The sequence below is a fragment of the Sminthopsis crassicaudata genome, chromosome 2 (genome assembly GCF_048593235.1).
Source record: "Sminthopsis crassicaudata isolate SCR6 chromosome 2, ASM4859323v1, whole genome shotgun sequence".
NCBI classification, from domain to species: Eukaryota; Metazoa; Chordata; class Mammalia; order Dasyuromorphia; family Dasyuridae; genus Sminthopsis; species Sminthopsis crassicaudata.
In genome coordinates this window covers 462,526,894-462,550,058 of record NC_133618.1, presented here as the reverse complement: position 1 = coordinate 462,550,058, position 23,165 = coordinate 462,526,894, and the positions used below count along the sequence as shown (strand labels likewise).

General features: G+C 32.9%; 1 protein-coding gene across 8 annotated transcripts in view; it reads right to left on the bottom strand.

The window, feature by feature from the left end:
• CNTRL (centriolin) overlaps nt 1–23,165 on the bottom strand; it is an 81,014-nt gene that overhangs the window by 25,408 nt on the left and 32,441 nt on the right. For 6 of the 8 annotated variants that reach the window (XM_074292932.1, XM_074292936.1, XM_074292937.1 and 3 more), the window contains 12 exons: nt 21,286–21,462; nt 20,564–20,698; nt 17,398–17,543; nt 16,483–16,693; nt 15,534–15,713; nt 14,661–14,840; nt 12,072–12,188; nt 10,941–11,085; nt 9,512–9,660; nt 8,137–8,317; nt 5,599–5,912; nt 2,413–2,612 (listed from right to left, as the gene is read on the bottom strand). In XM_074292932.1, the coding sequence (XP_074149033.1) occupies nt 2,413–2,612; nt 5,599–5,912; nt 8,137–8,317; nt 9,512–9,660; nt 10,941–11,085; nt 12,072–12,188; nt 14,661–14,840; nt 15,534–15,713; nt 16,483–16,693; nt 17,398–17,543; nt 20,564–20,698; nt 21,286–21,462 (2,135 nt within the window). The remainder of the gene's footprint in view (nt 1–2,412; nt 2,613–5,598; nt 5,913–8,136; nt 8,318–9,511; nt 9,661–10,940; nt 11,086–12,071; nt 12,189–14,660; nt 14,841–15,533; nt 15,714–16,482; nt 16,694–17,397; nt 17,544–20,563; nt 20,699–21,285; nt 21,463–23,165) is intronic. The other 2 variants (XM_074292933.1, XM_074292935.1) reach the window with 1 other exon arrangement.

Here is a 23,165-nt window from a genome sequence, read left to right as displayed (position 1 = left end):
ATTAAAAGTTTGGTAAAAATAGGTTTAGACCACTATCTTATATTATATGCCATACGTGACACCTAAATGTAGAAGGTGATATCATAAAAAATAAATGCGGTGAACAGAAAAACACTCTTTCACAACTGCAGCTAAGAGGAGAATTCTTAATCAAACAGAGTAGAGAAGATCACAAAAAATAAAGTAGATAATTTGGATTACATGAATTTGAAAAGCTTTTGTACATAAAGAATAAATGCATTTGAAATAAGAAAACTATCAATGAAAAATATACCTAAAATATTTTATTTTATTTATTTATTTTTTTAAACAGAAATTTGGAGATGGAGGGGAGTTGAGGAATGAGGCAATCAGGGTTAAGTTATTTGCCCAGGGTCAAACAGCTAGTACATGTCAAATGTCTGAGGCTAGATTTGAACTCAGGCACTCAACTCCACAGCCATTACTATCCATTATGTACCTTGCTGCTCCTAAATATTTCTTTTAAAGGTCTAATATCCCAGAGATAAAGGGAATGACACAAAGACCAAGTTCCATTTTTTAAAGATAGTCAAAGGACATGAACAGCTTTCAAAAGAATTTTAAAAGACTGCTCCAATTCATGAACAAAAGAAATTATGAATACACCTCTGAGGTTTTGTCTCTATTTCATAAATTGACAAAGATGTTAAAAAAGAATTGAAATAGTTAACATTGAAGAGAATGTGGGAAGATAGATCCACTAATATATTCTTGGTCAAGCTGTGAATTCATGCAAACATTCTGGAAAACCATTTGGAACTGTATGAAAGAAGTTATAAAATGCTCATATCTTTTAATCCACAGAAAGTCCTAATCCCATAAATTTTACAGAGAAGTACTTTTTTATGTTTTTTTGTTTGTTTGTTTGTTTTTTAGCAAAGAACTGAAAACAAAATGGGTATCAATTAGGGAAGCACTTAACAAATTGTAGTACATGAATAAAATGGAATTTGTTGCACTGTAGGAAAGAATAAATATGTAGAATATAAGAAACAGGAATATAAGCTGATGCAGAGTATAAGTAAATAGAATTAGGAAAATATATATAATCACAAGAGCAATTTAAAAGGAAACAATGTTAAATTATTAATTATAATTTCAATTTTGGTCCTCATATAAATTGAATAACTAAGCCTTTAACTTCACTGGAGAGGTGGGGGATTATGAATATAGTATATTGTATACTGTCAGATGCAGTCAATCTGTCAGTTAATTTGCTCAACTGTTTATTGTTTGTCATAGGGGAAGATTTTGTTAAAACGATGATACATCTGATACATCCAGGAATTAATGATATTAAGAAAAAAGTTATCAGTTAAACTTCTTTTGAACTTATTATGAATGTTAGACACAGAGGCAAATTAAGTTATATCTGAGTTAGTTCTCATCTTGAAAACAAGGGGGGTTTCATAGACAAAAAATGGCTCTCATAGAATTGGTGGGGCTTGGGAAGTTAGGGAATTGACAAAAACAGTAATGTTTTATTTTGAGTTCTAGACATTCACTGAAACTTAAGCATATACATTTACTTTTTTTTTTTTTTCTGGGCCTCATTTTCATCACATATAAAATTGGGGGATTAGACTGGATGATTTCAAAGGTCTTCTCCACAGCAATAAATCATTGTTTCCTATGATCTCATGACTTCTAGATAACTACCAAAAAAGGTTTCTATCCCAACAGATTATTGGCCAATAGAATACACACCATTTTAATAAACAAAACCAATAACAACTTGACTTTAAAATGACATTGCAAAAATGCATCTTTGTTTAACTAGCTAAAATAGTTTCTACTCATCATACCAACTATTAGTAAATAGTTGCAAAGTTATATATTCAACAAATATCCTGTATGGTGCCATACTGTACCATGGAGGCTACTCAGTGGAGTAGAAGTTCTGGCAGAAGATTCTACTAAGCAGAAAAAGCTTTGAGTGCGAGTCTGGCAATGGTTGTCTGAAGACCAGTCTAACAAATTAGGAAAAGGATTTATTTCAGAAGGTTAGTTACCAGGTAATAATTTTTTTTTTTTTTTTTTTTAGCCACAGTGACTCAGGAAAAGCCATCTACTGAGGTACTGGAGAACTGTGATTTAAAATCAATGAAGTACCTATATACTGATGAAATTATGAACCCTTGAAGCATGAGTATGATACACATTATCTCCTTTGAATCTCATAACCATCCTGTAAAGTAAATAGAGCAGGGACTATTATTATTATTATTATTATTATTATATTTTATAGATGAGGAATCTAAACCTCAAAAAAGGGAAGAATTTGCTCACTGTTACAATTTGTATGTGGCTGATCTAGGATTTAGACCAAAGTCATCTGGGAAGATCAGTGCTCTTCCAACTCACATTGACTCTTTAATTGTATGTTCTTACTTTCGTTTGCTATGTTTTTGAAGATTCCTATGTATTTCTGCCATTTCTTCTTCTAAATCTTTTCTCTCATGCAAAAGCTCTTCAATATTTCGATGAAGTTCTTCCATTTCTCTCTTGGCCTGCTGCCTTGCTGCTTTGTCTTCCTGTCTCTTAATTTTGACATGGTGTACAATGTCTTCCAGCCTAGAAATCTCATTCTCCTAAACAAAGAAAAACCCAACAATTAAATGGGAAAAAAAGGTAAGAGTTTTTTCTCCCAGTGCCCATAACTAATTTTATTAGTTTGAACATAAGTCTATGTGGCAGAAAATCTATGTTCTTTGTCAATATAAGCCTGCTTTTCTTCTGGTAAAGATTTAAAATGGTAGATTATTTGAATTTTTTACTTTTTAATCAAAATGTTAGTGAGGCATAACAATGGCTAAAGGGCCAGCCTTAGAGTACTAAGTACTGTGACCCTGGACAAGTCATTTAACTTTTCAGTGCCCCTGGCTTCTCTCTATACTATTAAGTAGCAATGTAGTTGCTGATCTACATTTGCAGAGGGAGTGATAAATAAATCATAGGTTGAGATGAAAAAAAAAAATCACCAGCAAAAGGCATAAACCATATGATATAAAGAAAATTATTTGAATTTATTTGAAATTGTGCTAGAAACATGTGGAACACATCTGCACAAAATACTTAAAAATATCTTTGTGTTATTAAAAAAAAGTGTAAACAAATGTATTATGTTCAATAATTGGGAAAGTTTAGTAAACTCTTGTATATGAATACAATAGAATTGTTACTGTGCCATGAAAATGCAAATATAAAAAATACAAAGAAAACTAGAAGTTATATGAAGTTATATAGAGCACAATAGGAAATCAACATATAAACAGTATTTTAAAACATCAACAAAAGTATATAGAAGAAAATGAACAAAAAAGGACATGACTACAAAGTTTTTTGTTATTATTTTGTAAGAGTTAACATACACTAAATATTAATTTAAAATTTGTGGATTTATATGATTGCTTATTTGAATGTTTTTCTTCATAATTACTAAGTTTAGATTTTTAATCACTCATTTGTCAAAAGGAAAAAAAAATGAAATAGAATACTGGAAAATTGCAGAATAATATTAATGGGATATAGTCTTGTATTTTGTCACCAATGACATTCTTTTTAAAAATATAAGCAAATATAGGTATATTATCAGATTTATAATTTCGTTTACCTTGGTTTGGTGGCCACAAGGGAAGGGAATTCTCTGTCTGTTGCAATGTCGTGAGGAACTCCCTCCTTGCTGTGTCCTGTTGGGGTGCTCCTGCTTTCCTTTGGCCTGGCAGATGACTTTTCCCTTTCTCCTCATGGCTCCTTAGCCAGAGACTTCCTTGCCACAGTACCTCAGATAGGGACCCCAGACTCACTCTTCATTACAGGGTGAAAAAATGACACTGTACTCCTTTGTTGCTGTGGGGGGGCCGGGATTATACTGTGATGTTGGGGGAGGGGCCTTTTTCAGATGGTGGCACAGCAAGCAATGAAGGGGAAAGGTGTTTCTGGCACCCCAAGTTCTAAGGTGGAACTTGGAACCCATGTTTCCATAGAAACCATGTTATAAATGGTAGCTAGAATTACCAAAGCAAAACTATAGGTCAAACTGACAAGAATGGGCTACTTTGAGCACTTGGCTACCACATATAACATTGTTTCCAGGGAAACACTTTTTGAGTTTCAAATAACTGATTTCTAAACAAGCTTTCAGAACACAGTCCACTCCAAAATTGGGTAAAGTGTAATACCTTGGTCATATCTTAAGGTAAATCATTTAACCTCCTTGGATTTTAGTAAAATGAGGACTTATATAAAATGGTTTCTAAATTCCTTTTCTATTCTAAATCCTGATTCCTGTAATGCCTAAATTTAATTGTGGGGAACCAGAAAAATATTGAACATATGTCCTTTTAACTCTTTGGCCTTAATAAGGATAAGGCAAAGAATCCTGAAACTTTATACTCTGGTTGAACTGTTTACTTTGAATAAAATGCTAATAGAAATAACCCTTGAAAGAATCTACTTTTTAGAAGGGACTTTAGAAATTATTTAGTTCTTCAGCCCCACATTTTATGGAGGAAGAAAGTTGAAGTGTACAGAGAAATTTATTGCCTAAAGTCAAATAGAGCCAAGATTTCAATTCATGTCTTGCTTATTAGTGCAGTATTTGTATTCTAATGTACTTCAATTCTTTAAAAATTATTTTTAAAAATACCTATAACCAATAGTACCAGATAACAAGGCTGCTGAAATAACCATGCTACTTAAAAAGAGATAGCTTCAGATCAATTTTATTCTGGCTCCTTTAATATTATAATGTTTTAAGTAAAGAATATATACACATATGCATATAAATATATAATTAGGTTGTTTTTTTGTTTTGTTTTGTTTTTGCTATTATTAAGTATTAAGAACAATGTTGTTTTTGGAGGTAATAACAAGAATTTAAAAAACCAATTTAACCCAATAATCCCATTATTGGAAATATATCTAAAAGTATCACCAGTTTAAAAAAAAATAAAAGATTTCTGCTACACACATGTAACTATTATTTGAAACATGCTACAGTAGGTGAAGAGCTGAATAAACTACTGTATTTCTACATAATAGAATACTATAATAGTACCATGTAAGAAATATGAGAAGACAAAGAAATGCTTAGTGAAAGAAGTAAAATCACAAGGTTATACACTACTATTACACAGAAATACAGAGAAGAATGAACAAAGAGAAGAAGGTTAAGAGGGAGTAATAAATTGTTATGGACATATGTAGGAATTTAAAAGTGTTAAGAGTTGCAAATATATGTAATTTTCTATTTGGTTCTTTTGTTCAAAGTTAAATGCATACTAGTTACTTAATAAAATATTTATATAAAATACAAACTACAAATGGAAAGTGACTATGCTTTATATTTTCTCTACCAAAATTGACAACCAGTTGTGAATTACTGCGTATTACTGAGTACATCGAATTATTGATTGTTTTCTACATCAATTGAACATGTATATTTTGTAAGAGGTGATGTATTTGCTGTGTGTGCCAGTTTTGAATAATCTTTTTTTTCTTCTTGGAAGCTTTGTAGAATTGCAAAGTTTCAAAGAACACAGATTAGGAAAAGTTGTATCAATCCTTTTGACTTACCAAGTTATGGTGTTCAGGTACGTTGCAGTGAAGGACTCCCATTGGAATGAGTGGGACAGAAAAGTGAGGGGGAGGCGGCCCATAAATGATGTGTGTTCCAGCAGGAGGGGGACCATAAATAACTGTTCCAGGTTCAAATGGTCTGCCATTGATTGGTACAGGAGGAGGAGGAGCATATAACACAGTTCCCTGAGGGACAGGTGTGCCATCTGGAAACACAGTATATATAACAGATCCAGGAGGAGGTACAAATGGAGGGTCCACTTCATTATCCAGTTCATTTTCTTCCTTGCTATCTCCTCTATTTCCTTCACCTTTACAAAAAGAAAAAGAATGAAATAACCAACATCATTGATTTGTGCTCTCTAGTTTAAAAAAAGTTAAGACATAGAATCTTGAAGTGGGAAGAACCTTTAAAGTCAATTTGGTACAATTTCAAGTTGAGGCATAAATTCTTTTCCCAGAATTTCTCATAGGTGATGACATAGCCTCTAACTGAAGATCTAAAGGAAACATCACATATTACAAGGTCGTCATCATAATTGTACATTATTTGGGAGTTCTTTTTCATATTGCACTAAAATTTGACTCCTTGTAATTTCTATTCATTGGTATGAGTTCTTGTGCTCTAAGGTCATATAAATCTAGTCCCTTTTTCTCAAGAATGCTCACTCTTAAAACTACAATAATGTATCATCTAAGTTTTCCATTTTTCAGATTAAATAATTAGAGCTCTTTGATATGGTTTCTCATGAGATGGTTTTAATTCCCCTCACTATCTTGGTTATACTTCTTTGAATAAGCTCTCACTTTTTTAATGATGCTTCTAAGTATTGAAGATACAGGTGAACACAATAGTTCATACATGGACTGAACAAGTACAACTATCATCTTCCTTATTATGGGTGCCATATATTTGTTAAGGTAATTAAATATACATTTTCAGAACCAAGATTAATATGATTACAAAAAGAATGCACATTTATATCATGCTTTCAGGTTAATGTGTTATGCATTTTATATACATTAATGCAGATGATCTTCAAAATAATCCTGTAAGCAATAAAGTCATTGTGGTATAGTCAGTGCATAGAATGGTGGGCTTGGAGTTGGGCAGATCTGAGTTTGAAACTCTTGTCTTGGATACTTATATGACCATGGTCACTTAGCCCTTTTCAATCTTAGTTATGTTCTCTGTAAAAAATAACAGTGCTTGTCTCACAGGATTGTTTTAAGGATTGCGTGAGAGAATATAAAGCACTTTTCTAACTTTAAACATTTCAATTTATTTAAATGTAATTATTTAAATTATTTGTTTAAAAATTATTTAGTATTAATTATTCTCTTCATTTTATCGATGAGGAAATTGAGGCTTGACAAAAGTTAAGTGATTTTCTGGGGTTACGATATCTGACTTAGGATTTGAACCTAGTTCCTCTTAACTTCAAATTCAACATTTACTATGAACACAGAAGAAATAATTCTATTTTTAAATTTTTTTTGAAATAATTCTATTAAATAGATACTGAGATGAAAAAATCACATACAACAGAATGGCAACCAGTTAGTTCAATATTCTTTTTGTTCTTTTTTTAATGGCGTTTTATTTTTCCAAATACCTATAAAGTTAGTTTTGAACATTTATCTTTGTAAAACCTTGTATTTCAAATTATTCTTTTCCCCCACTTTTCTCCCTCTCTAAGGCAGCAAGCAATCCAATATAGGTTAAACATGTACAATTCTTCATTTTCACATTAATCATGCTAAGTAAGAAAAATCAAATCAAAAGGGGAAAAAACACAAGGAAAAAAAAAAAAACCAAGCAAACAACAAGAAGAAAAAGTACAGGTGAATAGTCTTTTTCCTGACATTCTTCCACTATACCAGATGAGTTGCTATATACCTTCCTTCATATGTTTACATATGAAACTCTCACAGTTTTACTGCAATATTAATCTGGCTATAACGTTGACATTTCTATAGCACTTCAATATCCTTTTATGAGAAACTTGGGAGGGTGATAATGAACATTATTATCCCCATTTCACAAATAAGGATGAATAATTTGCCTAATCATATCACTAGGAAATGTCAGAGCCAGGCCCTGAATACCTTACTCCAGAATCCCAGAATGTGAAAACTTCCTACAAGCCATTTTCTTCAGCCTACACCTAAAATGGGAAATTCCTCTAATATAATCCTGATGTGGTCATGCAGCCTCATATTGATTTCTAATCTAGGAACTTTACAATACATCCCACTATCTCTGAGATACTTTGGCTTATATTTTTAAAACTAATAATTTAGTTTCAACTATAAAATGGGGATGATAATAGAACCTACCTATCTCACAAAATTGTGAAGATAAAATGAGATAGTATTTGTAAAGTACTTAGCACAGTGCTTGACACATAGAAGGCACTTTCCTTTTTTAAAATTTACCTTAGCTGTTACTTCACTTATACATTTTTGTTAAAGGGAGGTAATTCTTTTTCTCAATGGTTAGAAATTGAATATCCTTTATGTGATCCAACTGACCTTTATTTGAATAAATTTTATGCAGTCCACTTCTAATTGGAGAATAAATCCAACATCCTGATGCAACATCTTTTCTCTCAATTTGCTTCCCATGGCCATGTTCCTTTTGGAGTGGGATGAAAGATGTGCATTTTAAGCCAATACCAGAATCTTTTGTACTCTGAGATCTGGGACTAGAAACCTAAAACAGTTGACAACATAACATTTTAATAAACAAAACCTTCATTTCTCTAACTCACTAATTCTAGAAATTTAGGTAGAAAGTCGTGCTTTTGTATCATTAAAATATAATTCCAATGGTCACCAAAGGGTCCTTCCCTTTGGTGAATATAAAATATGAATATAAAATATTAGTATCTGACTAATAGTTCTAATAAGAACTAAAAATAAAATATAGGACCTTCAGGAATACTGCAGTTAGTCTCAGTACTTCCTAATTTGAATGACCTAAAAATAATAGAATGTTATAGTTTGAAGAAACCTTAAAAAGTGAATGTTAAAGAGGTGAAATCTTAGAACATGGAACATTAGAATACAGGTTTTTCAACTTGAAGGGATCTCGGAGATCACATAATTTCATTTAGTCTTAAAAGCATTTAGTAATTCCGAGGCACTGGGGGAAAAAGGCAAAATAAAAAACAGTTCTTGCTCTCAAGGAACTTATATTCTAAAATAAAGAGGTACAAGGCTCATTGAAGGGAAGTGACTTACACAAGGTCACACAGCTGGCTTGCAGCTAATATTGTATCACTACTCAAAAACACAGATTGAGATTGAATGCAACATATTAAAAAAATTTAGTGGTCTAGTTTTATTAGGAATATTTTATGAAAATGAATTGGGCAATAATATTTGAATTAAAAAAATCCTCCCCCAAAAAGCATCATATTTCTTAAATCAGTATGGTACAAAAGAGGGGAAAAATACAAATCCCAAAACAAAAACAAATTAGATATGAAATCAAAATAACAGGGTCCAAGTCTTCCTAGCTTTGTGATTAAGGATAAGTCATTTTATTTCTCTGCTCCCCAGTGAAATACAAGTTATAAAACTGACATTTATGAAAGTGGAGAACCATGATACTACTTTAAAGGGCTATGAGAAAAACACTTAAAACATACTGTACACTTTTCAATTGTAATAATATTAAACTTCCTTGGGAAGTTTCCATTTCTTTTCCATAGACATTTAAAATATCAAGGTCCCATATTTGTATTTTTGAATAGAAATTTTTGGTCTTTTATCTGAGAGGGGAAGGGTCATTCTCTGATTTACCATCACACTTAGGAAAAAGACATATACTCTATCATTCTTTCCCATAGAAGAGTCATGGTTTACCCCCTCATTGTGCCCCATTACCCAAGAGATTTCATACTTTTGATGATGATGATGATGGCATAAAGTACCAATACCCTCGTCTCTTGAAAGGATCTGCTATGCTGCTAATGTAATCATTTTGATGAGAAAGGGTACGTCGGAGCTCTGTGATTTCTTCCAATAGACTTTCTATTTCTCCTTTGCTGTCTGTAAAGGAATTGTAACACTCTCAAGAAGTGGGAGTAAAACCATAGTACTTATTTCTTCAAAATATCTGCAAAGTACTAATCCATCAGAAAGAATGAAGCTTAGTAAAATATGTTTGTGTGTGTGTATTTATGTGTATACATACACACACACACACACACACACACACATATATATATAAATGCTATTTTAATGACTCCTCTGAATTCTCATTCTCTTCCCAATTTCTTTTCTTTCTTGTTAAAAGTGAATATTATTTTGTTTTTTCCAAATATACATACAGTTTTCAGCATTCATCCTTATAAGGACCCACATGTACAAAAATTTTTGTAGTAGCTTAGTAATATTTTAAAGCTGATTTTAGAATTGGACTTTTTAAAAACTGGTGACATTTAGATCTTACAGATCTAATAGATTCAAGTACTTGTAATGGTACTTTATGTCAGGGCCAATGTGTTATTATTTTACTAAATGTTCTCATCACTGAATTACTATTCAATACATTTATAGCTGGGCACAACGAGATGGCACAGAATAGTGTCAGGCCTCGAGTCAGGAAGACCTGAATTCAAATCTATCCTCAGACATTTCCTAACTATGTGACCCTGGGTAAATTACTTAATCTCGTTTGCCTCAGTTTCATCATCTATAAAATGATCTGGAAGAGGAAATGGCACACTTCTCCAGGACTTTTGCCAAGAAAACTACAAACAGGTCACAAAATATTGGATCTGATTGAAAATGACTAAACAACAACAAAACAATTTTATAGCTATACTTTAAGGATCTATGATATAATTAGTATAAGTATCCAATTCTACCAAAAGAGATTTCAACCCTTCCATATCTTAGTTGAGTATATATTGCTATAGTTGAATAAATTAATCTTTTCTTTGGTGGCTAACTCCTAGAGATGACTTTGTCCTTCCCAAGGTATCACTTAGATAAGACACACATAATCCATCAGCAGGTCCACGTTAGAAACCTTTCCAACATGATAGGATCTGTCAGAGTTTATATCCTGAAAGTAAAGCCTTTAAGAAACTAAGGATCACCTTCATGGTAGTAGGAGGCATCAGAAAAGGATTTAGCAGAAAACGCTCCATTGAAGGATAATATTAATGAAATTTATGTTTAATACCCATTAAATAATTTTCTAAAGAAGGTAAAAGTAGTAAAAACAATTTAATTTTATAAAAGGAAGATCTGAATGAAAAGGAGTAACAGAAATAAATTACTTGTATGTAAATTAGAGGAGAAATCAAACTAAAATACTTTACCAGCCCCAGTCTGATCAAGTAAACTCCATAGCCTTTCAATTTCTGCTCTTTGTCTTTTCATTATATCATTCAATTGATCAATTTCTAGCATTTGGGAATTTGATCCAAAGGTACCTGTATCTGCTTTCTCCATTTCAATTTGAAACTGTTAAAACAAAAATAACCAAAGTTCTAATTAAATTTCTCTTCAAAGTATTTACCTTTACCAAGTACACCTTATTCCAAAAATCTTTACCATAGTATAATATGATAGGGAGGATCAGAACTAGGCTACGACTCCTAGGTTTATTACTACTTAGTTGTGTGACTAGGGACAAATCACATAAGCTTCTGAGTCTGGTTTTTATGCATCACAAAATAAGAGCACTTTGGAAATCTTAATACCTATAGAAATGTGAGCTATCATTTTTTAGAGTAGACAGCTATTTGTGCTCATAGCTCATATTGTTTTATATGAGGTTGCATAACAAAATTTGAGTTGTCTCTTATAATAATTTAGTTTCAGAATTTCATACAGCATATTAATAAAAACCCTGCCAAAAAAAGGTTAAAGGAAGCATATCCTTTCCCACTTTGGTGTTTTTGTTTATATATCTCCCTAACCTGGAAAGTTACTTCTCTTCCCCATTTCTTTTTTTTTTTTCCCCTGAGCCTGGGGTTAAGTGACTTGCCCAGGGTCACACAGCTAGGAAGTGTTAAGTGTTTGAGACCAGTGTGGCAGGGTCCTCCTGAATTCAAGGCTGGTTCTCTATCCACTGTGCCACCTAGCTGCCCCCCCCCTCCATTTCTTTTTAATGAATTTTCTTACCCATTCTTCAAGTATTAGCTCAAGGAAGCTTTTCCTGAGTCTTTATTCCCACCTCACCCCAAAAGTAGGTTTCTAGTTCCTTTTTTCCTTAAAATGTCAAATAAACCTCTGTCCCTCTATTATACATTATTATATTCTATTTGGCACATATTGATGTTTATGTCCTATATTCTCCCCTTGGACTGAGTCTTTAAGGGCAGAAATCATGTTTAATCAACTTCTATCAGTCAGTGACTACCAATGTCTTGTGTATTGTAGACATTTAATAAATACTGCATAGAGCAGGTGCTGAATAAATCAATGAACAAATGAGATGTACGTACTTGCTTTTCTTTTTGTGTCAGAAGGTTCTGCAGTAGCTCAATCTCTGCCTCGGCTCGAGTGAGATCCCGGGCTGCCTGGGCTGCCTGCTTGCTGAAGTGCTCGGCTTCCTGGAGCCTCTAAAGTGACAAAGAAGGTTCAGAAACAATAAGGGCAAATTCTTCTTTCCATTCTTTAGTCCTACTGGCCTTCACATGCCTACCCTTCCATGGGCCTCCTTTGTGTGATTTCCAATACCAGAAGCCTTTTCAATATTTTCAGATCTCACTTGCCTTGCAAGTCCTTGTTCAGGTCTTGCCTGTTTTATGAAGTCTCTGCTTTTTTGTGCTTACTGAGCTCTCTCTCTCTTTGGTGAGCTGCTTATAGATATAGATATAGTCGATAACAGATGATCTAGCACATAATATAGGAGCTCTTAAAAGAACGGGAAGAGCTAGATGGGGTCTTGGAAATAAAGCTCATTCCACTATGGGTAGTGGCATAAATCAGTCTTCCTCTAAGGTCTTCTTCAGGTGCTACTGCCTGCTCCCCCAGAAGAAAGCAACCTCTACTTTTTCACTTTACATTCTACCTTGAATTATTTGTATACATTGCACTGGCCTACCTTTCCCTTTAGAAGCAGGGGCTATGTCACTTTTCATCTTTGTCTCCCTTGTATCTGGGACTTTGCCTTATACAGCTTAATAAAATTTTTTTTTTTTGACTTGAAACATGTCTTTGTTCCCCAATAACAGTAGTTTGCAAATTCCAAAAGAGTTTGTCTCACATTTCTTGTCTCCATATATTCGAGGTTCTACTCAAATTGTACTACTAAATGTAAAATCCCACACATAACCTACCACATTCTTCTCTCCTTGTTTTTGTTCATATTATTCCTTCCTCCTCCATCTCTACTTGTTAAAATTTTATCCATTTAAAAAAAAACATCAATAATAACAAGCACTAGCATTAATATAGGTTTCCAAATTACTTTTCTCATAACTCTAATGAGGTGGGTAGTGAAAACATTAGTAACCTTGTTTACAAATGAGAAAACTGAGATTGACAATGGTTAGGTGACTTGCTTACAGTCACCCAGACAGTAAGTGACAGAGTCAGAATGCCTTGTCTTCTGAGTCTACCATCCTTTCCACTTGAATGTATTTTCCTCCAAGAACTCTTCTTTGATATCTTATTAACCATAAATGATTTTTCCTCCCTCAGAATTTACCTAGCACTTTGTACACATCTTATACAATAATATATAAATGACTACAGCACAAAGTAAAACATCAGAATTTTTGATGCATATGTCTTTCCACCCTATTGCTAGGATAGAAATAGAAATCAGGCTGGTTCTTCTTGGTGTCTCCAGCAGTGCTCTCAGCACAGGGGCCACAAGGTGTGAGACTTACATAATTTATCAGGTTAAGATTACAACAAGTGCTTAACTAATCTTTATTAAACTCAACTGAGAGATATGACTAATAGTATGATGTTCCCACTAAGGGTCTTGAACAGTGATTAATTTAACAAATCTTTTTAAAATTCCCACTGTGTATAAGGCATTTGAGGCACATAGATAATTGAGCATAGATAACTGTCCTGATGGAATTTTTATTTTACTGAAGGAGACACAACATGTGCACAGTTGAACAGATATAAAATACAAGCAACACAAAATACTTTTTAGAAGCAGAGAATGCTCACAACTGCTAGGGATAGTTAGGTGAGGAAAGGCCTTGTGTAAGATGTGGCCCCTGAGTGGGAGGGGGGTCTAAAGATAAAATTTCTGAGTAAGGCTGGAACATTATTTATGGAAAAGCCAATATATCAATTTGACTGGAACAGGAAGAATATGAAATAAAATTTAAAAAATATGTTGGGCAGGATTGTGAAGGTCCTTAAATATCAGACTGAGAATTCTATATTTTATCTTAGTGGCAACAGGGAACCCCTAAAATTTTCTGACTAGAAAAGCGAGATGAGCACTGTTTCTGGAATACTAATTTAATAGTTATGTATGAAAAGAGGATTAAAGAAGGAAAAAATTGGAAGAAAGACCAATAAGGAGGTACTTCTATAGAGTAGAAGAGAAAGATGGATGACAAACCAAGCTAAGAAGTAATTGTTACTGAAGAGAAGGGAATGGATAGAAGAGATATTGTGAAGGTAGAATAAACAGCAAGTGCTTGTTTGTTGAACCGAATTGAAGGTAAGGATTGTATCTTACTGAGCACCTAATCTGGCACACCGTAAGTATTTAATATTCATTGAGTTCAAAAGAAGTGAGAATGGACTGGATTTTATACTTTAGTATTCTCTATTGTGTCTACCATTGGGGTGGAAGACATATGTAGTAGAGTTCATAGTATTTTTGTAGGAAAAGTATTGAATTGTTACCTTTATCAATTAATCTATCCTGTCTTGTTGATTTCAGAATGTTGGAAAGGAAAAAAAGGCTCCTATTTACAGTTAGGAATATGTTGAGATTAGTTTGCGAATAATCTAAGAAGATTCTTGAGAAATAAGGAATGCAAGATCACACATGCTCAAAAGATATCAGCATCATTAGAAATATTCTCAGTGAAATTTATCTAAACCAGAATCACCTCAACACGATCTTGGTTAATCCTGAGGACAGTCCCATGGAGTGACTTCAGCTGGTCCTTGGCAATGCAGAGCTCTGCAGTTGCTTGTTTATCAGATGCAGCCACAGCCGCCTTTAGCTCCTTCAGTTCTCTATCTAAACCAAGGAACTGCTTCTGGGACTTGGCCTCTTCTAGCTTTTTCTAGGGAAAACAAAAACAAAACAACCTATCACAAAAGAGACGGTTCAAGATACAGGAAATGATCACCAGATCTGAGGTGAGAGGGTTTGGGCTGTGATTCTTATATGTTCTGCTACATACTATATGTATGTCTGTGATAAAACATACAGATCTCTGGAACCCAATTTCTTCAACTCTACAAAGAAGAACTAAGATAACTGCAAAAGTATTACAATCCCAAATAGTTAGACTGCTCATTTCTCTTACATTTCAAATTATATTATACCCTATAAATGAGACACCTGGAATCAAACTGGTGATCATCATCAGTTTTAACATCAATATTCTGGAAATCATAATTTTTATCAACAACAGCTGTTAACATTTTTATAAGAATTTAAATGTTTTCCAAAGCATTTCTCTTACAACAATCCTACAATGGAAATAGTATGAGTGTTAACATCTCTGGGGCACATAGAAATTAAGTGACTTTACACATGCCCAGATAGTGCTTTGTAAAATGACATGACCAGAAATGGAAAGCAATCACTCCTAATAGTCACACAAAAAGTAACAGAAATAAAAGAGTGTGAATTTAGGCCCAAAGTTTTTTCCCTCCCATTTTATTATACTTCCTGCCTCTCAATTATAAGAATTTAGAAAAAGAATTAAGACAATATTTTAAGAGATTGATACTGTTTTCTTCTCCCCAACCTTATTCTTTAAATCTTCTAATTGTGTAAGAATCCTCTCCTTTTCCTCATCAGCTTCCTGAAGTTGAAGATCTGTGAAGCCTTGAATTTCCTCCATACTCTTTAGATTTTCTTGCAAATAATGAATTTCATTCTCCAGTTGTCGAATTTTGGCTTCATGCTGCCTTTTATCAGACTGAATCTGTAAAAGAAATAAGATCCAATTATGGTTTTCAAGCAAAGTTATTAAAGAACATTGTCAACAAACTTTCAGGGAAGTTACAATTCTATTATAAAAGGGTAAAATTTCTTATAAAAGAACTGTGTAGGAAGACAAATGATAGCTTAAGTTTGAAATTTGAGAGACATGATATGTAAATGTAAAAGAGATAAGAAGGCACTTCCCTGGATCCCAAAGCAAACACTACAACATGAAAAAAGAAAATGAGTTTCTTTTCTTTTTTTTGAACTGAAAAGGATCATAGAAAATAGCAAAGCACAGAATATTAGAACCAGAAGGAAATAAGTTAAAGAAACCTAAGAGACACTGTCAGAATATATAACAGAAGCCCCAATACATAGAATGTCAGCACATAGGACAGAGACTATTTGAATTACAAGGGATTCCTGTCCACAGTTATACAGCTAATAGGAAGCAGAATAAGGAATAGAACCCAGTTTACTAAGTACCCATTTTTCTCTTTTTTTTTTTTTTTTTTTTCCTGAGGCAATTGGGTGCTCAGGGTCGCACAGCTAGGAAGTGTTAAGTGTCTGAAACCACTGTGCCACCTAGTTGCCCCTAAGTATTCATTTTTCAAAGGCCATATTTCACAGAGGATTTCAGTTACACCCAGTCTTTGTAACAAAGACATTGTTTCTATCAGAAGGGAAACACTGTAATCTGCCAGGTGAAAAGAACTACTCTTCCCCTATAGCTGAATTAGTGTCATTTAATTCAGCCTCTTTCTTACTCTCGCATCTGCAGCTTTTTCACAGGACTTCCTGTACTCCTCTTGTTCTTCTTCCAATTGCTCCTTTTGAAATGCCATTTCTTCTTGCAGTCTTCTCTCTCTACTTAGTGCCTCCTCCTTTTCCTGCTGGACATGTGAAAGAATTTCATTGAACTTCTTCTGCAAATCAGCAAGAGTTTTCCCTAGAACATCTGAAGGATTGAGGCACCTGCTAGAGAAAAAAAAAACACATGTACAATATAAACAGAAAATGTCAGTTTAATAATACAGCAATAGGAAAAAAAGGATACTGCTAAATAATCAATGCAAAATTATGAAGTTTGATATAAGAAAAGGTATTTAATAATCAATATTTACTGAATTTCAATTATTTGCAAGACAAGACATTGGGCTCTCTTCACAATAACAAAATAGAAAGAACAGAGTACTTTGCCATTAATACACTGTGTAACCCTGGACAAGTCAGTTTTCTCACTTACAGAGAGGAGAAACAAGAAAGGACTCAAAGGTTCTTTTCTAACACTATTGATTCAAGTGGGTTTGATAATTGATAACTAGTTAATAATAATAGTAATTGAAATTTTTAAGGTTTACAAAATACTTTTTTCACATACATATATATATCTCAAATTCAATGTATTCAATATTCTTCCCTCTTAAAACCATACCTCTTGCTAACTTCCTTGTTTGTTAAGGAAACCCCATCCTTTAGAAATAAGTTATTGTTCACCAAGGACATGAGACTTGTAAAGGAAATGTAGACAAGTGGCAGAGAGTTGAATTTTCTTGTCATTAAAAATACCTTATAAAAAGTTTTATGAAAAACTTTTCATTCACTTAATCTAATGTCTCTATATTTCCAGCCTTAATAAATAATTGAGCATCTTATTGATATCTTATTGAAATACAATTTACCTAATATCCCCAAGTCCTGTTTCCAACTTTTGTTTCAATTCTTCCACACGAGCTGCTACTTCTTCTGGATGAAGCAACCCATCAGCCATTTGATCAAGTTCATTTTGAAAATCTTTAAGCTGTTGTTTTAAGAGACCATTGTCATCCTAGAAAAATAAAGGAGGTTTCATGTTCTTGAAAATTACAGTTTGTATTTCTTCTCACAGAATAATTTTCCTATTTTAAATTTGAAAACAATCTTTTCCACAATACCTAGATCCACATACCAATTAAAATGAAAACTTAGCTATTACCAGCTTTTAAAAGAATTTATACAACTATTTCTGTATGATGAATTTCCTTTGCGTTTGCATACTCAAACTCTAGTTATTTCACAGGCAAAATAGATTTATGATCTCCTAAAACAAAGCGATATTTCTTGTATCTTTCATCTAATTGCCAAAATACTCATTACTTTAATGCTTAGTATTTCCAAAGTATAGTAAAAATCCAAAGCTGAGAAAGCTACTAAGATTCTTTTTCAATGTCTCATCAAGCATTTTCAAAATGTGCTGCTGGGGATTTTGAAGTGCTGGCAGGTCTTAGCCCACCAAGTTTAAAGTAGAGGAATGGCACCTAAAGATTAGCCTGGCTAGATACAGTTAGGATCATTATCAGAAGGCTTGCAGTCAGATGATTTATTTTGGCCTTGGAAACTCATGAAGATTTCAGGGATTTTTGACCTTTTTTATATTATGATCTCTCTTGGCAGTCTAATAATATGAGTAGGGACCCCTTCTCAGAATAATATTTTTAAATGCATAAAATATGGATAATCACAAAGAAAATTTGTAACTGTATACTAAAATGTAATTGTAATATTTTTTAAAACAGGTTCACAGAATTCAAGTAAAGATTGCTTAGTGTAAGGTATAGAGGAATTTTGATCTGCTTTAATAGAATGAATACTCACACCAATAAAATAAGAGATTCTCAAAGTATGGAAGTAAAAAGGCCAATAAAGTCAAGCTCTTTTACTTGCCTTCATTCCCTCTCCAAGAACTGAATTAGTATATGGGAAATCCAGTATCACTCTCTACCCAAAAAACACATCTCATTTATAAACTACTATATAACATACAAAATATCATATATGAGGTAGTAAGGTAAATTTTCTTCTTCTTTAAATAAGGCTGAGAGAGACTTACCTCTAAGATTAGTTAATAACAAGTGGTAGAGCTGGGACAAGAACCCAGGTCTTCTGGCACTATTTAATTTTTTTTTTTGCATATCTTTTCTATAGTTTATAAAGCAGAAGTTTCCCATAGGATATGTACAGCTTGGGTACTATTCAAAAAGTTTTAGCAAAAAGATTTCATTAAAGTCTACTTAACCCATCTTGTAATCCCATAGCAAAGATCTTGAAAATAGGTTTTATAGCAAGACTCTGGAGAATGTAAAAGAAGACTGGCTTAAATTTATATCAGTGGAATTCATATTCCTTTGTCATTCATTAAAAAACAAAAGCAAATAAAACAGTGGTTCTTATGTTTGCTCCAAAGGTTAAATTAAAAATAGCTAAAATTAAACCCCACATTTAACTCTACATTATTTTTTTACTCACAGAATCACCAAATCTCATTATTCAATCAACAAGCAACTATTAAGTAGTGTGCCAGGATGAGAGAAGAAATGCAAAGTTTAGATAAGATGTATCTTACCTCATGAAGCTTATAGACTAGGATGGGGATAAGACACCAATATAGATAACTAAAAGACACACTACTAAATGAGAACTATAATTTAGAAGTGTAAAATGCAATATTATGTGAGGTCTGAGGGAGAGGACCATATATCAAGTGGAGTTAATATTTAGAGTTATAAGTAGTTTTATAAATTATGAAGCCCTATAAAAATTCAGAATACTATTAATGCCATTTTACATTTATTATATTACTACTACCACCAATTTGTTTCATTGTTGCCTTCTACTGATTAAGTTAAAGAATATACCCCAGTTGCTACAGAAAAGACCTTTAACTTTTTATATTACTATAACAACCACAATATACAATTTCTTCACTTTAACCTCAAAATGGCTGTCATTTGAGAAAATGAAGGCAGAATATTTTTTATGGTAGTCTTCTACTTCTTCAAAGCACTTATTGGAGCAGCTAGGTAATGCAGTGGATAGAGCACCAGCCCTGAAGTCAGGAGGACCTAAGTTCAAATCTGATCTCAGACACTTAATATGTCCTAGCTGTGTGACCCTGAGCAAGTCACTTAACCCAATTGCCTCAGCAAAAAAATAAAATAAAATAAAGCACTTGTTAAGTCACTCAGGAATCTATAGATATACTATTTCAAATCTGGTCCTTTTAAACTAATGGAAAATGTAAGACATCTTTAAGCTTTATGATCGTCTCTTGTCTGGACATCCATAAAGTCCTTTTGCTTCAAGTCTCTACCTTTCCAATCCATCTTTTAGACAGTGTAGCTCCTTAGGGTCAAAAATAAACTATTGTATTTGGTCTTTAAAGTCTTCACAATCTGGCTCCAAGTTACCTTCATAGCCTTTTTACACATTATTCCCTTCATTCATTCAACAATTAAACTAAACTGAATTCCTTGCTGACTCATCACTGTGACTTTGTAGAAGTTGCTTCCATGCCTAGAAGGGACTCCTTTATCACCTTTATCCAGAATCTTTCATTTTTTCAAAACTCAGTTTAAATCTTACATGAGATGTTTCTTGATCACTCCAGTTCTTTTCTCCCTGTTTCTATTATTTTATATGAGAGTAAGGGCTATTCTTTTTTTTGTCTTTAAATCTCCAGAGTCTAGTATATAGTTATTACTTAATAGATACTTGTTGATGAATTGATCCACAATAAAAATAACTTAAATTTATTAATCTTATTGTTATAAAGCAATATATATACACAACACACACATACATATATATATATGTGTATATATTAGATCATTTGATTTATATCCCTGTGAGATCCATAAAACAAATTTTATCTCGTTTTGCAGATGAGAAAACTGAGGTCGAGACTTAACTTGAAGTTATATGGTTAATACAACATAATTCACAAAGAAAACACTAGAACCCAAGTTTCTTGATTACAAATAGTGTCTTTTCTACACCCATCATTTACTTCTTGGTGTGATTAAAAATTACCTCCAATTGTTTGACTTTTGAGCAAAGTTCATTGTTTTCCTGTTCCTTCTTTTCAGAGAACTGGGCCTTGTTGAGAGCATCTTCCAGGGCCTGTCTTTGATTTTCAAGTTCGGCTTGTAGAGTTAAGTGTTCTAACTGTCTCCAGAGAAAAGTCACATTAAAATGGATATAGTTCTTGCAAACTAATGTAAAATACAAAAAGATAAGCAAAAGCACTAAACTTCAGTTATTGTAATAATTCAGAATAACATTGTTTTCCAATGGAAGGGGAAGATTTTTGTGCATAGAAAAAAATAAAATTTAATTTAAAAGCATTTATATAGCATGTCTCAAAGCTCTTGTAGAAACTTCCCATAGTCAAGGCAAAAAATTCTCAAAGCACCTTAAAATAATAATAGTAGCTTGCATCTATATATAGTATTTTCAAGTGTATAAGTTCTGTATTTATGTTATCTCATTAGATCCTCACACAAGGAAGGCAGGGAAAATATTATTAAAGTTACTCATCAAGAAACTGAAATTTAGAGGCTTCTGCATGGCCACAGAAAAAGTGTAATATGTAAGATTTAAGTACATGTTCTTTAATTCTGAGGTAGTGCTTGCTCTCTCTACTGTTCCACCTCCCTTCATAGTTCTGCACATCATTTCTTCAGAGATAATGAAAGGGAAGCTATTCCCTTGAGGATATGCATGGTTCATGCTGCCTTTACTCCAGCCCTCACCTGTTTGAGTCGCTTTAGCCTCTCTAGTTCCTCTTTGTGTTGGTTACTTTCAGCTTCCTTAGCTCTGAGCTGAACCTCAAGCTCTGCTTCATAGGCACTTAAATCTCTTTGGGTCTGTTGAAGAGACATGTTTGCTTCTTGATGCTCCTGAAGTAACAATTCCATTTCAGCAAGTTCCTGAAAGTACATAAATTTTAATAATACTCTTCCTAAAATGGCTATCATAATAATATTATGATTTGCAAAGCACTTTATAAATGTTATCTCATTTAGTCCTCACAACCACCTTGGGAGGTTTCCTATTTTTTTCAAATTGGGAAACTGAGGTTGACAGGTTATGTCATACAGTAAATATCTGAGGCAAACTTTGAACTCAGGTCTTCCTGATTCTAAGCCCATTATTCTGTCCACTACATCACCTAAATCACTCATAATAACATGTATCTTCATTAAATCCACAGCCCTTTTCTAAAGGTAACATATTTTAATATGTATAACCAAGAATCTCAAAGATGAAAAGGCTTTTAGAGGGTGTCTAGGTACACATGATATGTGAAACATGTAACACTTTCTATGACATCTTTAACAAGTGGTCATTCAGTTTCTGGTTGAAATATTTCTAGAGATGAGAGAAATTTATAGACAGAGTAATCTATTCCAAATTTGAACACTTCTGACTGTTTTATCTCATATTGAACCAAAATCTGCATCTCTATAATCATTTTTCTTCAAACCTCATTGGTCCTAGTTCTGCCCTCTGGAGCCACATAAATATTTATGCCATCTTGCAAATGACAGCTCTTTAAATATTTGGAGCTGTCATTTGCAAGATGACAATATTCATATACCTCTTCTAAGACTTCTCCTTTTCCAGATTAACTATCATTATTTCTTTAAAATGATCTTTTTTTATGACCTGGTTTTAAGTCCCCTAAACAACCTGGGCATTTTTGTCAAATTTGACTCAACATTCCAGAGAAGAATGCAATAAAACTATTATCCCCTTTTCCTGGACACTATATTTGTATCACTATAACCTAAGATTAATCACATGGATTTTCTAACTGCCATATCACAATGTCACCTCCTGAAGATCCCAAGGAAAATCAATATTAATATTGTAATAACAGCTATATAAAATAAAAATCAATTTGAAAAAAAATTGGCTGACAATGACAAAACAATTAGTAAGTTACTAAGAAACTGTTCTGTAAAACAACAACAGTACCAACTGGTTGAATCAATTCCAAATGAATTCAGGTAGTTCATAGATTAAAGTTTATAGACATGTAGTTCATATACCAAAAGGAGTAATTTTAGTGATACCAACAGCAACATAAATATATGTAACCCGAAATATAATTTGTATTCATTTAAATTTATTCTTTTATTGGTGTTTGTCTAGCAAATTAGGTTTTTGATTATTAAGCTGGGATTTGGTCACATTATTATGGTTACATTCTTATAATGCAGAATGATAAATTATAACAAAAATAATTCCTAAACAAATGAATTTCAGGTCCTAGTTTTAGTGTAGGAAGAAATAGGGACCAAATGGGGGCAAAGAATTGTACATGATGACATACCAATTAGACTGGATACCAAACTGTATGACATTAAAGGTAGAAGGGACCCCTAGAACACAAAATGCTCTAATATATATTGTTACATTTAACGAGGATTTTAGAGCTTCAAATTACAATCACCTTTATAACTTTCCACACAGATTAGCAATTCAAAAAGCCCTTTAAAAGAGTCTTAATTTCATTAGGGAAGGGAATTAAGAGTTTGGAGTCTCACAATTTAAATGAAAAAAAAAAAATTCCAGGAAATTATTATTTTGTAAATTTAGTCACATGTCTTATACCTCTTTAAAATTT